Source organism: Perissodus microlepis, chromosome 15 (assembly GCF_051167445.1).
Source record: "Perissodus microlepis isolate ML-2025 ecotype Zambia chromosome 15, ASM5116744v1, whole genome shotgun sequence".
NCBI lineage: Eukaryota > Metazoa > Chordata > Actinopteri > Cichliformes > Cichlidae > Perissodus > Perissodus microlepis.
This window is the reverse complement of record NC_140475.1, coordinates 36,153,429-36,167,019: the sequence shown is the minus strand read 5'-3', so window position 1 is coordinate 36,167,019 and position 13,591 is coordinate 36,153,429. Positions and strand designations below refer to the sequence as shown.

General features: G+C 44.9%; 1 protein-coding gene across 1 annotated transcript; it reads right to left on the bottom strand.

Annotated features, from left to right (window-relative positions):
* Nucleotides 1-6,051: 6,051 nt before the first annotated feature.
* Nucleotides 6,052-7,669, bottom strand: LOC146372610 (uncharacterized). Its single transcript, XM_084953151.1, has 2 exons — nt 7,435-7,669; nt 6,052-6,722 (listed from the first exon to the last, which is right to left on the bottom strand). The coding sequence occupies exons 1-2, from the start codon at nt 7,505-7,507 to the stop codon at nt 6,115-6,117; spliced, it is 681 nt and encodes a 226-aa protein (XP_084809277.1). The 5' UTR covers nt 7,508-7,669; the 3' UTR covers nt 6,052-6,114.
* Between the last annotated feature and the right edge of the window lie 5,922 nt (nt 7,670-13,591).

Here is a 13,591-nt window from a genome sequence, read left to right as displayed (position 1 = left end):
TCACAGCTCAGGACAAGCAGACACCTGATGTTGAGTGACTGAATGGAACTAAAACAAGAATTCATAATTATGTTTGTCTGCCATGAACACGTGATGATAAAACTCTGCATATGCAGTCAGGAGACTGATGACCTGTGAAATGAGCTGTTAGAAATGTGCAGATATGTGTAAACATTGATCAGCATTTAACATCCAGGATGGAGCAAAACTTCTGACCTGCATGTATGAGAACCTTTAATCACATCATCTTTGTAGTGAAATAGCTGATGACTCATTAAACGTTTCCATGTAATTTATCCACAGTGAAAAATATTCACTTTGCTGGATCTGAAAATCACGTGTTCATTTCATTAGACACTAGCAATACTATTAAACTGGACCTTATCATTATCATATAGCACTAAATGTGAAACTGTGTCATATAACAATCTATATATGTAATATGTGTTTGCCTGAATCTTCCAGCACAAACAGAAAGACGAGCTGTTGTCTGAGTATCAACGCAAGTACACACCAGAAATCGTTCAGTAAAGACAAATTTAATAAATGAAAGCTGGTGAGAGGGCCTTTGATGTTTCTCTTTGGATCATCCTTCCATCCATTTCTTCAGCTTATCCAATTCAAGATTGGAGCCATCCCAGCTGTTATGGGGCCAGAGGCGGGGGTACAACCTGGACAGGTCAGTCTAACACAGAGAAACAGACAACCATTCACACTCACATTCAACCTAACTGCATCTCTCTGGACTGTGGGATGAAGCTGGAGTACCTGGAGGGAACCACAAAGGCCCGAGGACTGTCTTGCTCTCAGGTGACGGCCGTTCACGCTGCTCTGAACACTCTCAGTTGTCTTTGGATCATCCTGTTGTTTGTCTCCCAGTGTCGTTACTGCTCCTCTCCTTTCAAAGACAAACACCAAATAACACCAAATGAGAGTGAATCACTTCAGAACAACGTGAACACTCCTGGTTATTGTGAGCAAACGTCATAACAAGATGAATATATTTACCATTTTACTGAGGGAAAATCTTCTGTGTGGTGTTTCTTCTCATCTTGGCTCTTTTTCCTGACACCCCGTCAAGTCTGTAACGTAGCACAGCGTCTTAAAGGGACATGAACATCGCCAACCTGCACATGCCTTTTCTTTTTTTTTTAAATACCGAATTTACCGACATGGGCAAAATGACGTCGATGAGAGTCATAAATTTCGGTAACGATAAATTTTTGATATATCGCCCAGCCCTAGCCCGACTATATCTAGCCGGTACCTCTCAACCTCACGCACTAACTCAGGCTCCTTCCCCACCAGAGAGGTGACATTCCATGTCCCTATTGCCAGTCTTGGCAGCCGGGGGTCGGTCCGCCAGGGCCTCCGCTCCTGGCCGCCACCCGGCACACAATGCACCCGACCCCTATGGCGCCTCCTGCGGGTGGTGGGCCTGCGGGAGGATGGGCCCATGTCTCCTCTTCGGGCCGTGCCCGGCCGGGCCCCATGGACTAAGGCCCGGCCACCAGACGCTCGCCCTCGGGCACCCTCCCCGGGCCTGGCTCCAGGGCGGGGCCCCGGTAACCCTATCCCGGGCAGGGTAAACTGTTCCCTCGATATTCTTTTCATAAGGGTCTTCTGAATCGCTCTTTGTCTGGTCCCTCACCCAGGACTAATTTGCCATGGGAGACCCTACCAGGGGGCAAAAGCCCCCAGACAACATAGCCCCTGGGATCCCTGGGACACACAAACCCCTCCACCACGATAAGGTAGCGATTCAAGGAGGAGAAAATCCTGGATAAAGGATAATAATTAATAACATCATCAAAACAGACAAACCTGAAAGAATTGCTGATCAGAGCTGTGACAGAGTCACAGATTAGTTGGATGTATACTTATCTTTCACAATGAGAGCGTTTGCATAGACGTCTCTTCAGGTCTTTTTATTGTTTTCTTTCTGGAGAGGAAAGTGATGAGACTGATGAGGAAATACCAAATACAAAGACTGACAAAGGGAACTGAAAAAGTCTAACCAAAACCTATACTGGGGGAAAACTGTAGGAAACAGAACTACTGAGGCAAGGAAACACGAGGGGACGGAGACTAACACTCTGACAAGGGACAAAGGGAGACTGACACAATATTTACACACAGGAGGCTGATTATGGGAACTAAGGACACATAGAAACACAGCTGAACCGAATAAGAAATGAACAACAAGTCGAAACAAACTCTAATGACAGTTCAACAAGTTTCTAAACACAACAAATAACTATAAAATAAAAAACAACAAAAACTCAAAACAAAAACTTGAAATATATATATTCTATATACATATATAGAGATGCTCACTCCTGATTGGACACTGAGCTGCACCACCTTCTCCTTCACTCCTCCACCTTGCTGTCCTCTGTGCTCTCTCTCCTCCATCTCCAGGGAACAAATCAGAGTCTGAGCACCAAACCTGTGGACTGTTAGTCTGCAGATAAGAAGGAAAACACACAGAATTCTCATGTTTGCCATTTTTCATACCGTATTATTATCGTATATTAGTTTACCAGTCCAACAGATTTATTTTCCCAAATGGATCATTACAGCTTTTGCCACACTGGTCCACTTGATTGTCAAAGTGTATTAGCTCTTTATTATTTCTTTCTTTTCTTTGAAATGATTACAATCAGAACGGACAGGACTGGGGGATGGGAAAGAGAAAGACGAAGAAAAGAGAAGTTGGGAAGATGCTCAACAGAAGGAGATGGAAAGCAAAAAAAATAGGAGAAGAGAGAGAAGACACTAAAAATCTGTTTGATCACCTGCTGGAAAAATAAAAACAAGCAAAAAGAGAAAAACACAGTAGCGAAACCACAGCAAAAACCAACATAAGCACAAGTTATAGTAAATAATAAATATCTCCACATCCCGGAAGGGTCCTGATCGAGCCACAGGGGCCATAAACTGACAGTTTATTTATAACTAGAAATAATAAAGCAGTTGACGTGTTTCAGGCTGTGACTTTTAGTATCTGTTGGTACTTCATCACTTTGAATAAGTGTAAGTCAACACCAGGCCGCACTTTCAGTCTTTCCATTAAACAAATGAACAAGAATCCATTGTTTTCACCATTAAACAATAAAATATGCTTCTTGACTCCTTGATGCAGGTGCCCACCTACGACCTGGTTTATTAATACTAAGCTAAAGAGGAAAGCAACTCACTGTAGTTCTCACAGCTCAGGACAAGCAGACACCTGATGTTGAGTGACTGAATGGAACTAAAACAAGAATTCATAATTATGTTTGTCTGCCATGAACACGTGATGATAAAACTCTGCATATGCAGTCAGGAGACTGATGACCTGTGAAATGAGCTGTTAGAAATGTGCAGATATGTGTAAACATTGATCAGCATTTAACATCCAGGATGGAGCAAAACTTCTGACCTGCATGTATGAGAACCTTTAATCACATCATCTTTGTAGTGAAATAGCTGATGACTCATTAAACGTTTCCATGTAATTTATCCACAGTGAAAAATATTCACTTTGCTGGATCTGAAAATCACGTGTTCATTTCATTAGACACTAGCAATACTATTAAACTGGACCTTATCATTATCATATAGCACTAAATGTGAAACTGTGTCATATAACAATCTATATATGTAATATGTGTTTGCCTGAATCTTCCAGCACAAACAGAAAGACGAGCTGTTGTCTGAGTATCAACGCAAGTACACACCAGAAATCGTTCAGTAAAGACAAATTTAATAAATGAAAGCTGGTGAGAGGGCCTTTGATGTTTCTCTTTGGATCATCCTTCCATCCATTTCTTCAGCTTATCCAATTCAAGATTGGAGCCATCCCAGCTGTTATGGGGCCAGAGGCGGGGGTACAACCTGGACAGGTCAGTCTAACACAGAGAAACAGACAACCATTCACACTCACATTCAACCTAACTGCATCTCTCTGGACTGTGGGATGAAGCTGGAGTACCTGGAGGGAACCACAAAGGCCCGAGGACTGTCTTGCTCTCAGGTGACGGCCGTTCACGCTGCTCTGAACACTCTCAGTTGTCTTTGGATCATCCTGTTGTTTGTCTCCCAGTGTCGTTACTGCTCCTCTCCTTTCAAAGACAAACACCAAATAACACCAAATGAGAGTGAATCACTTCAGAACAACGTGAACACTCCTGGTTATTGTGAGCAAACGTCATAACAAGATGAATATATTTACCATTTTACTGAGGGAAAATCTTCTGTGTGGTGTTTCTTCTCATCTTGGCTCTTTTTCCTGACACCCCGTCAAGTCTGTAACGTAGCACAGCGTCTTAAAGGGACATGAACATCGCCAACCTGCACATGCCTTTTCTTTTTTTTTAAATACCGAATTTACCGACATGGGCAAAATGACGTCGATGAGAGTCATAAATTTCGGTAACGATAAATTTTTGATATATCGCCCAGCCCTAGCCCGACTATATCTAGCCGGTACCTCTCAACCTCACGCACTAACTCAGGCTCCTTCCCCACCAGAGAGGTGACATTCCATGTCCCTATTGCCAGTCTTGGCAGCCGGGGGTCGGTCCGCCAGGGCCTCCGCTCCTGGCCGCCACCCGGCACACAATGCACCCGACCCCTATGGCGCCTCCTGCGGGTGGTGGGCCTGCGGGAGGATGGGCCCATGTCTCCTCTTCGGGCTGTGCCCGGCCGGGCCCCATGGACTAAGGCCCGGCCACCAGACGCTCGCCCTCGGGCACCCTCCCCGGGCCTGGCTCCAGGGCGGGGCCCCGGTAACCCTATCCCGGGCAGGGTAAACTGTTCCCTCGATATTCTTTTCATAAGGGTCTTCTGAATCGCTCTTTGTCTGGTCCCTCACCCAGGACCAATTTGCCATGGGAGACCCTACCAGGGGGCAAAAGCCCCCAGACAACATAGCCCCTGGGATCCCTGGGACACACAAACCCCTCCACCACGATAAGGTAGCGATTCAAGGAGGAGAAAATCCTGGATAAAGGATAATAATTAATAACATCATCAAAACAGACAAACCTGAAAGAATTGCTGATCAGAGCTGTGACAGAGTCACAGATTAGTTGGATGTATACTTATCTTTCACAATGAGAGCGTTTGCATAGACGTCTCTTCAGGTCTTTTTATTGTTTTCTTTCTGGAGAGGAAAGTGATGAGACTGATGAGGAAATACCAAATACAAAGACTGACAAAGGGAACTGAAAAAGTCTAACCAAAACCTATACTGGGGGAAAACTGTAGGAAACAGAACTACTGAGGCAAGGAAACACGAGGGGACGGAGACTAACACTCTGACAAGGGACAAAGGGAGACTGACACAATATTTACACACAGGAGGCTGATTATGGGAACTAAGGACACATAGAAACACAGCTGAACCGAATAAGAAATGAACAACAAGTCGAAACAAACTCTAATGACAGTTCAACAAGTTTCTAAACACAACAAATAACTTTCAGGATGTTTCAACAATGTGTAAAATGAGTTCTTATCTTTTTTTGTGAGAGGGCCTTCAATGTTTCTCTTTGGATCATCCTTCCATCCATTTCTTCTGCTTCACCAATTCAAGATTGGAGCCATCCCAGCTGTTATGGGGCCAGAGGCGGGGGTACAACCTGGACAGGTCAGTCTAACACAGAGAAACAGACAACCATTCACACTCACATTCAACCTAACTGCATCTCTCTGGACTGTGGGATGAAGCTGGAGTACCTGGAGGGAACCACAAAGGCCCGAGGACTGTCTTGCTCTCAGGTGACGGCCGTTCACGCTGCTCTGAAGACCCTCAGTTGTCTTTGGATCAAATAACACCAAATGAGAGTGAATCGCTTCAGAAACACTCCTGGTTATTGTGAGCAAACGTCATAACAAGATGAATATATTTACCATTTTACTGAGGGAAAATCTTCTGTGTGGTGTTTCTTCGCAGCGTGACTCTTTTTCCTGACTTTTAGAAACAAGAGGCAGAAAAGAAAGAATAAAAGTTAAAACCTCGACAATTTTCAAATATTTTAGGACATTATTTTAGAAACAACCTTAAGCACTATTTACTACTTACCACTTTGTTCAGGCTTGCTGACGTTCGACATGCTTCACTGTATATTATAATCTCAAGCGCTTCCTTGCTTGAGTCGGGCTCCGGATGCTGCTCTCTTCCTCCGCCTTCCTCTTAGCACGCTTTGCCGACATATTTAGAAAACGGCAGAGCACCGAAATGAGAACTCTGCCGTCCGCGCTGTAGTCTGTTATTCTCCAGCGGTTCTTCATCTCAGTGTCCTCTGTTCGGTAAACAGTGGAGATGACTCTTGTGATGGGGAGGCCGTCGACAGTCAGGGTGCGGACACAGTTCCTCCGATCTGCCTTCAGCACAGCAAGATCTGCTTTCTCTGGAAGAACTGGAGTCAGGAAGCGTGGATGAGAGCTGGAGCCCGCAGGCGGCAGCATCATGCCAGCTGGTGAGTCCGTAGGAGGAGAAGGAGTGGTGTTCTCTCTCTGGCTCTGCCTCACATCGACAAATGGTGTCGTCACCAGGTCCCGGTGGAACCATCCTTTAAAAGGTATGTAAGGAAAGTCCTTGGACCCAGTCACCAGGTTATGGTAAAGAGTGAGGACCAGGTGGGACATGGAGTTCAGATGGCTCCTGCTCAGTTCACGGTTCCTCAAGTTAATGAGGACCATCTGAGGTGCAGTGACTGGACTCACCAGATCAGCTACGAGAAAGCAAAGCGTGGGTCTACGTTAATCATGTGATCACACAAATTAAAGCCTGAATTTAAATTGTGCAGACATGGCTTTACATCATCATAAGCTCTTCCACACACAAACAGTAAGAAGCTCCCAGCAGAACTCATTGTTTATGAAAGCCTTCACATTTTTCACCTGGTAAAAGTTTTCATGTTGTGTAAGGCTGCATGGACTTTCACTGAGGTTTTAATACGCATTCACATTAAGGAGTAATATCTTCATATTAGTTGAGCATCGATATTTTGAGACTAAAGCAGCTACATTTAGGTGAGAAACCTCCCACCTCCTTATTGCAGGCACACACTGTTTCAATCTCAAACTCATCCAGCGACTCTGTGAACTTTTAAAACTCCATTCTCCAGCTTTACACATTCACAATCTATGAAACTTTCACGTATAACTCAGCGCCAGCAGCCCAAACATGTCAACTCAAACCCTCTACATGCAAAAACGGCCCGCGCGCTGACGTCAGCATCCTCCAATGCCTTAGCAATTAAAAAAAAACATGGCGCCATCTTTATAGTGTACTGGCACACGTTAAAATTGATGTTACTCAAGTATGAAACATCTCATCCTAAATGTTAACACTCATGAAGTCCTACTTCCAAACAATAAAAGACAAAAATCTAAGTTGTATTTGTTTGCTAGCACTCTGACATATTAGCCTGCTGTACTCACCATAGCGTTGATCTAGCACCTCCTCAATGAAAAGGGAGAGCAGGTGCATCTCGCGACTGAAGTTTGAAGTCATTTTGCAAATCCTTCTTGAAGATTTTCAAACGTTAGCTGTAGTTTGAAAAATCCGAGTTTTCACAGCACTAGTGGGAAAAAGCTCCTGTTTGCGCTCAAACGTGAAACCCGAATTCCCATTTTGCCTCCTGCTTTTATACCTGCACTCAAACACGTCATCATCACCATGACACCCAGTGTCACCAAAAATCAATTGTATATATTTAAAATAAAGTTCGTCTAATTATCATAGTTTTTAAAAATATATATATATTTCTCATTTTATTTTACTGTTTTATTCATCCTTTTCAAAAAATATATTGCCAAACTTTGTCGTTTTAATTCTTTAAAAAATCATTAATTCACCAGTTTACAAAAATGAAGATCGATATCTGAAATTTAAATTAATACATAAATAATTACAATTGATAATGGATTTTTAGCGTTAAAGAATAGTTTTTCAATGCGCTTTAAATGTTATCAGAGCCGATGTTGTGCCAAAAAGTGATCGCAGTCCAAAAAGTGATTTACGGTATTGAAACGTTTGTTTGTGTCATGACATTTGTAAACAGTTGATGTTTAAGGTGCAGTTCATGTGGAAGCCAGAGGAGGGTGGTGTTGTGCGCATAATACAAAGTGATGGCGAAACCTAAAAGACGGTGTCATGTCTGCTCCCTGAAGCAATCTCATAACAGTTTCAATCTATTTCAAGCCAGTTAGCACATTTCTGTTATGAAGTGCAATCATTTTTTGGCAGTAAACTTTTAAATCCTTTTATTATGAATATCACATTCTCAGACTTTCAAGAGAGACCAGACCAATAGGGCAGCAGAAATCACAAAAATAAATAAATAAATAACAGTTTTATAAAGATTAAAACAGTAAAAAAAAAAAAAAAAGACTGGAATGATTATGATGTATAACACAGAATATGTACAATAACAGAGTTATAAACACACCTAGAAATCACGTGATACTTTTATTTCATCTATAACCTCTGTGCAAATTTTGTTGACTGCAAAGTGTTTATGAATATGTTTTTAAAAGCTGGTTATCTGACTGTCAGTTAATAGCAATTAAAAAGAAAGCTGATTTTTATTATTCCTAAATGGAAAAAGTCCATTATGAATTTTTGTTATGAATTTCATTTATCAATCCACCTCCTCACTGCTCTTTCCCGGTGCAGCAGCCAGAGCTGGATCAAGCAGCCAGATGGCTTCTGGTGTCATGAACTGGCTGTGTGGAGGCAGAAGAGGACCCAAACGCAAAACTCACGGAGACGAAAAGCTGAACTCAAAATCACTGCTTTATTGCAGGCTTCACAAAGAAACAGAACTAAACTGGGAATGCTAACAGAAGACCGAGGGAACACAGAAAGACACACAGGTTCGGGGAGGAGACATTGACGACGCGACACTGAACTGAGGGAGACATGCACATAAATACACAGAGGGTTAACGAGGGAAGTGGGAGCACACGGGGAACACAGCTGACACAGATAATCGTAACGAGACAGGGCAGGAGTGAACACAACATGACGCATACTGACGAGAGACTGTCAAAGTAAAACAGGAAGTACACAGAGGTTCAGACAGGAGGAGAGAGAGCACGGGGAGAACACAGACATAACGGGCTGGGGAAAACATGGAATAAAACACAAGGAGAGACGAGGGCTCAAATACACAGAGGGGCACACAGGGGGTAAGAGTCACAAGGGGAAAACACATAAGGAACAACGTAACAGGGCAACCCAGGAAGCATGGCCTAAATAAGGAACAAAATACAAAAATACATGAAAACTAAGAATACTGGGCCAACATGGCCCAGGACCATGACATCTGGAGGAAGACTAACTGCAACAAAGGGTCTCTGGGAGGCTGCTCAGGCACAGCAGCTGAAAAATCAAAGATGAAATAAAAACTGGACCTGATCATGGTGCTGGATGAGACAAAAAGTCTAGATGATAAACCAGTGTATGAATTAGTAACACTGATTATGATGATCATGTTTAGGTGGAAACTAGCGAGCTAACTTCCTGCTAACCTCTAACTCAGTTAAATTGAATAAACTCTGTTTTCATGGATGCCTGGATGTTAAACTTAATTGTTAAACCTGGTAAAGCAGCAACACTGATCATTTTATTAAAGATGAAAGAAGTTAGACCGTTTTTAGCTCTCAGTGATCCCTCAGTGTTCATTTGACTTTGGGACCTGAAATATGGCAGCTTTTCACTTACACATTTTTGAACCACTCATTCATAGAAATAGTTTCCAGTCAAAGATCTGGACAGATCCACCAAGTTCACAGTAGTTTTACAATTTTCTGCAGCGCAGAAAAAACCCCTGAAAACATCACACCTCTGAAGTAACACATTGTGATTCATGTACAAACAACACACAATTATTGTAGATTCTTCAAAGCCTCCTTATATTCAACACTTGGGTAGGTGGTGTTATACATGCCCTCACAGCACCGGCACATCAATCATCCTATTTTCACCTTGTCACCTTCATTAAGCTGCTCTCTTTCTACAGAAGGCCCACCGCATGCATGGGGGGGAGGGGGGGGGGGATACCGTGGGCCAGGGCTGTGGCATCTAATGTCTGGTTGTCAGTGTCCTTTGGAAAAGCAAGTGATTGTCCTAAAATCAGATGTCCCAGCAGACTGATCTAGTTTGCCATGCTGGCAAAAGACCAATACACCAAGACAAACAGCCATTTATGCTTTTTACACAGACAGCCCATTTAACCAGGGAACTTGACACAATGTATTTTTTTTCTATCCTCTGTTAAATAATTCTTGTAGAATTATTTAACTAGAAGAATTGTTGTACCACACATTAAAGTTTCAAATCAGCGAAAAAGCAATCGTGCCAAAGAAATGTCATGTTTGTTTAAGATGACTGCAATTATGGTATTAACAGAAAACACACATCTCTGTCTCTTTTCTTTTCAGAATCAGAATCAGAATCAGAAAGGGTTTTATTGCCAAATGTTGAGCAGGTTTACAACATTAGGAAATTGCTGCGGTGCTTCAGTGCAAACATACTGTCATAAATTACGCTTAAATAGACATGAAAATAAAAATAAGAATAAGAATTAAAAGTGCTAAGTAGATAGATATATACATGATATATACATGAGTGCAGGTGGTGATCAGTGCCAAACATGGAATGATGCAGTGAACACAGCGTAGGGTCATGTGTTAGTGGTGGGAACAGTCATATGGTTATTGTTCATGTGTCCAACAGCAGAGGGGAAGAAACTGTTCTTATGGCGAGAGGTTCTGGTGCGAATGGACCGGAGCCTCCTGCCTGAGGGGAGCAGGTCAAACAGACTGTGTCCAGGGTGAGAAGGGTCAGCTGAGATCCGAGCTGCACGCCCCAGTGTCCTGGAGGTGTACAGGTCCTGCAGAGATGGGAGTCTGCAGCCAATCACCTTCTCAGCAGAGCGCACAACACGCTGCAGTCTCTGTTTGTCCCTGATAGTGGCTCCAGCGTACCACACGGTGATGGAGGAGGTGAGGATGGACTCGATGATTGCAGTGTAGAATTGCATCATCGTCCGTGTTGGCAGGTTGAATTTCTTCAGCTGCCTCAGGAAGTACATCCTCTGCTGGGCTTTCTTAATGACGGAGGTGATGGTGGGCTCCCACTTCAGGTCCTGGGTGATGGTGGTACCCAGGAAGCGGAATGAGTCCACAGAGGTGATGGGGGTGTCAGTCAGGATGATGGGGGGGAGTGGAGCTGTGTGCTTCCTGAAGTCCACAATAATCTCCACTGTCTTCTGGGCATTCAGCACCAGGTTGTTGTGGCTGCACCAGGACACCAGACGTTCAACCTCCCTCCTGTAGGCAGACTCATCCCCGTCCGAGATGAGTCCAATAACGGTGGTGTCATCTGCAAACTTGATTAGCTTGACAGACTGGTGGGTGGAGGTGCAGCAGTTGGTATACAGGGAGAAGAGCAGAGGAGAAAGAACACAGCCCTGAGGGGAGCCGGTGCTGATGGTCCGGGAGTCCGAGACATTCTTTCCCAGCCTCACATGCTGCTTCCTGTCCGTCAGGAAGTCAGTGATCCACCGGCAGATGGGATCAGGCACATTCATCTGGGAAAGCTTGCCTTGGAGATGGTCTGGAAGGATGGTGTTGAACGCAGAGCTGAAGTCCACAAACAGGATCCTGGCGTAGGTTCCTGGGGAGTCCAGATGCTGCAGGATGAAGTGTAGAGCCATGTTGATGGCGTCATCTACAGACCTGTTGGCTCTGTATGCAAACTGCAGGGGGTCCAGGAGGGGGGCCGTGAGGGTCTTGAGATAGGAGAGAACCAGGCGCTCAAATGACTTCATGACCACAGGTGTCAGAGCCACAGGTCTGTAGTCATTTAGCCCAGTGATCCTAGGTTTCTTGGGGACAGGGATTATGGTAGAGGACTTGAAGCAGGCAGGCACATGACATGCCTGCAGTGAGGAGTTGAAAATGCCAGAAAACACTGGGGCCAGCTCGTTTGCACAGTGTCTGAGGGTGGCAGGAGACACACCGTCTGGGCCGGGAGCTTTTCGAGCATTCAGACTCTTAAACTGCTTCCTCACACCTGCTTCATGAATATGAAGAGTTGTGGTGGGAGGAGGTGGTGTGAAATCCTCTTTTGTGTGGGGTGAGGAGGGGGGTGTTGTAGGTGAAGTGTTTGAAGGTGGTGATGGCTCTATGGAGGGGGGAGAGGTGGGGGAATGAGTGTCCAAAGTGTCTCTATTGTTGGGGCCGTTGGAGGTGTGAAGGCTGCCTGATGGCTCGTCAAAACGGCAGTAAAAGTCGTTAAGGGTGTTGGCCAAGAGCAAGTCATCAGTGGAGTGGGGGGTTTTAGGCTTGTAGTTGGTGATATTCCTAAAACCTTTCCACACAGAGGCCGAGTCATTCTCTGAGATCTGCTGCTGCATCTTCTCAGAGTGCTGGTGTTTAGCAATGTCCACTTCTTTAGTGAACCTGTACTTGGCCTCTCTGTAGCAGTCCCTGTCTCCGCTTCTGAACGCCTTTCTCTTTTCCAGCCACAGCTTTTTGAGTTTAGGAGTAAACCAGGGTTTGTCATTGTTATAACTCACCCTGGTGCGTGATGGCACAATGCTGTCCTCACAGAAGTGGATATAGGAGGTGACAGTGTCCGTAAACTCGTCCAAGCTGTTAGAAGCAGCCTTCATTGTGTCCCAGTCTGTAGACTCCAAACACGTGCGAAGCTCCTCCACAGCCTCGTTGCTCCACAGTTTTTTGGTCCTCACGACAGGTTTGGAGAGCTTCAGCCTCTGTCTGTACGCGGGGATTAGGTGGATCATGACGTGGTCAGAAAGTCCGAGTGAAGCGCGGGGCACCGCACGATAGGCCCCGCTGATCGTGCTGTAACAGTGGTCTAATGTCCTCTCCTCTCTGCTCGGGCATTTAATATACTGCTTGTATTTGGGAAGCTCATGGCTCAGATTGGCTTTGTTAAAGTCCCCAAGAGCAATGATGAGAGAGTCCGGGAATGTCCGCTCCATGTGCAGTATCTGCTCCGCGAGTGCGCACTGAGCTGCCTGCGCATCCGCATCTGGCGGGATGTAAACAGCGGCCAGGATGAATGAAGCAAACTCCCGCGGAGAATAAAACGGTTTGCAGTGAATAAAAAGGTATTCCAGAGAGGAAGAGCAGTGCTGAGCAATCACTGTTACATCTGTGCACCAGCCACTATTAATGTAGAAGCAGACACCTCCACCTTTGGTCTTACCAGAGAGAGAGGCCTGCCGGTCCGCGCACAGCAGATGAAAGCCCTCCAGCTTGAGCGCGCTGTCCGGGATGTCCTCACAGAGCCACGACTCCGTAAAACATAAGACACAGGAGGAGGCAAAGTCTCTGTTCATGCTTCTCATCAGGGCCAGCTCGTCTATCTTATTCCTGAGTGAGCGTACATTGGAAAGGAAGATCCCAGGAAGAGCAGTTCGCAGTCCGCGTCTCCTCAGACGCACGAGTGCGCCGGTGTTCCAGATCTACTGGCGTTTAGATCAACTGGCGTTGGTCGAACAGATGTGTGGCAGTCTTGCGTTTCAGGAGCTGCTACCGACAAGCCAGCAAAAAAAACGCC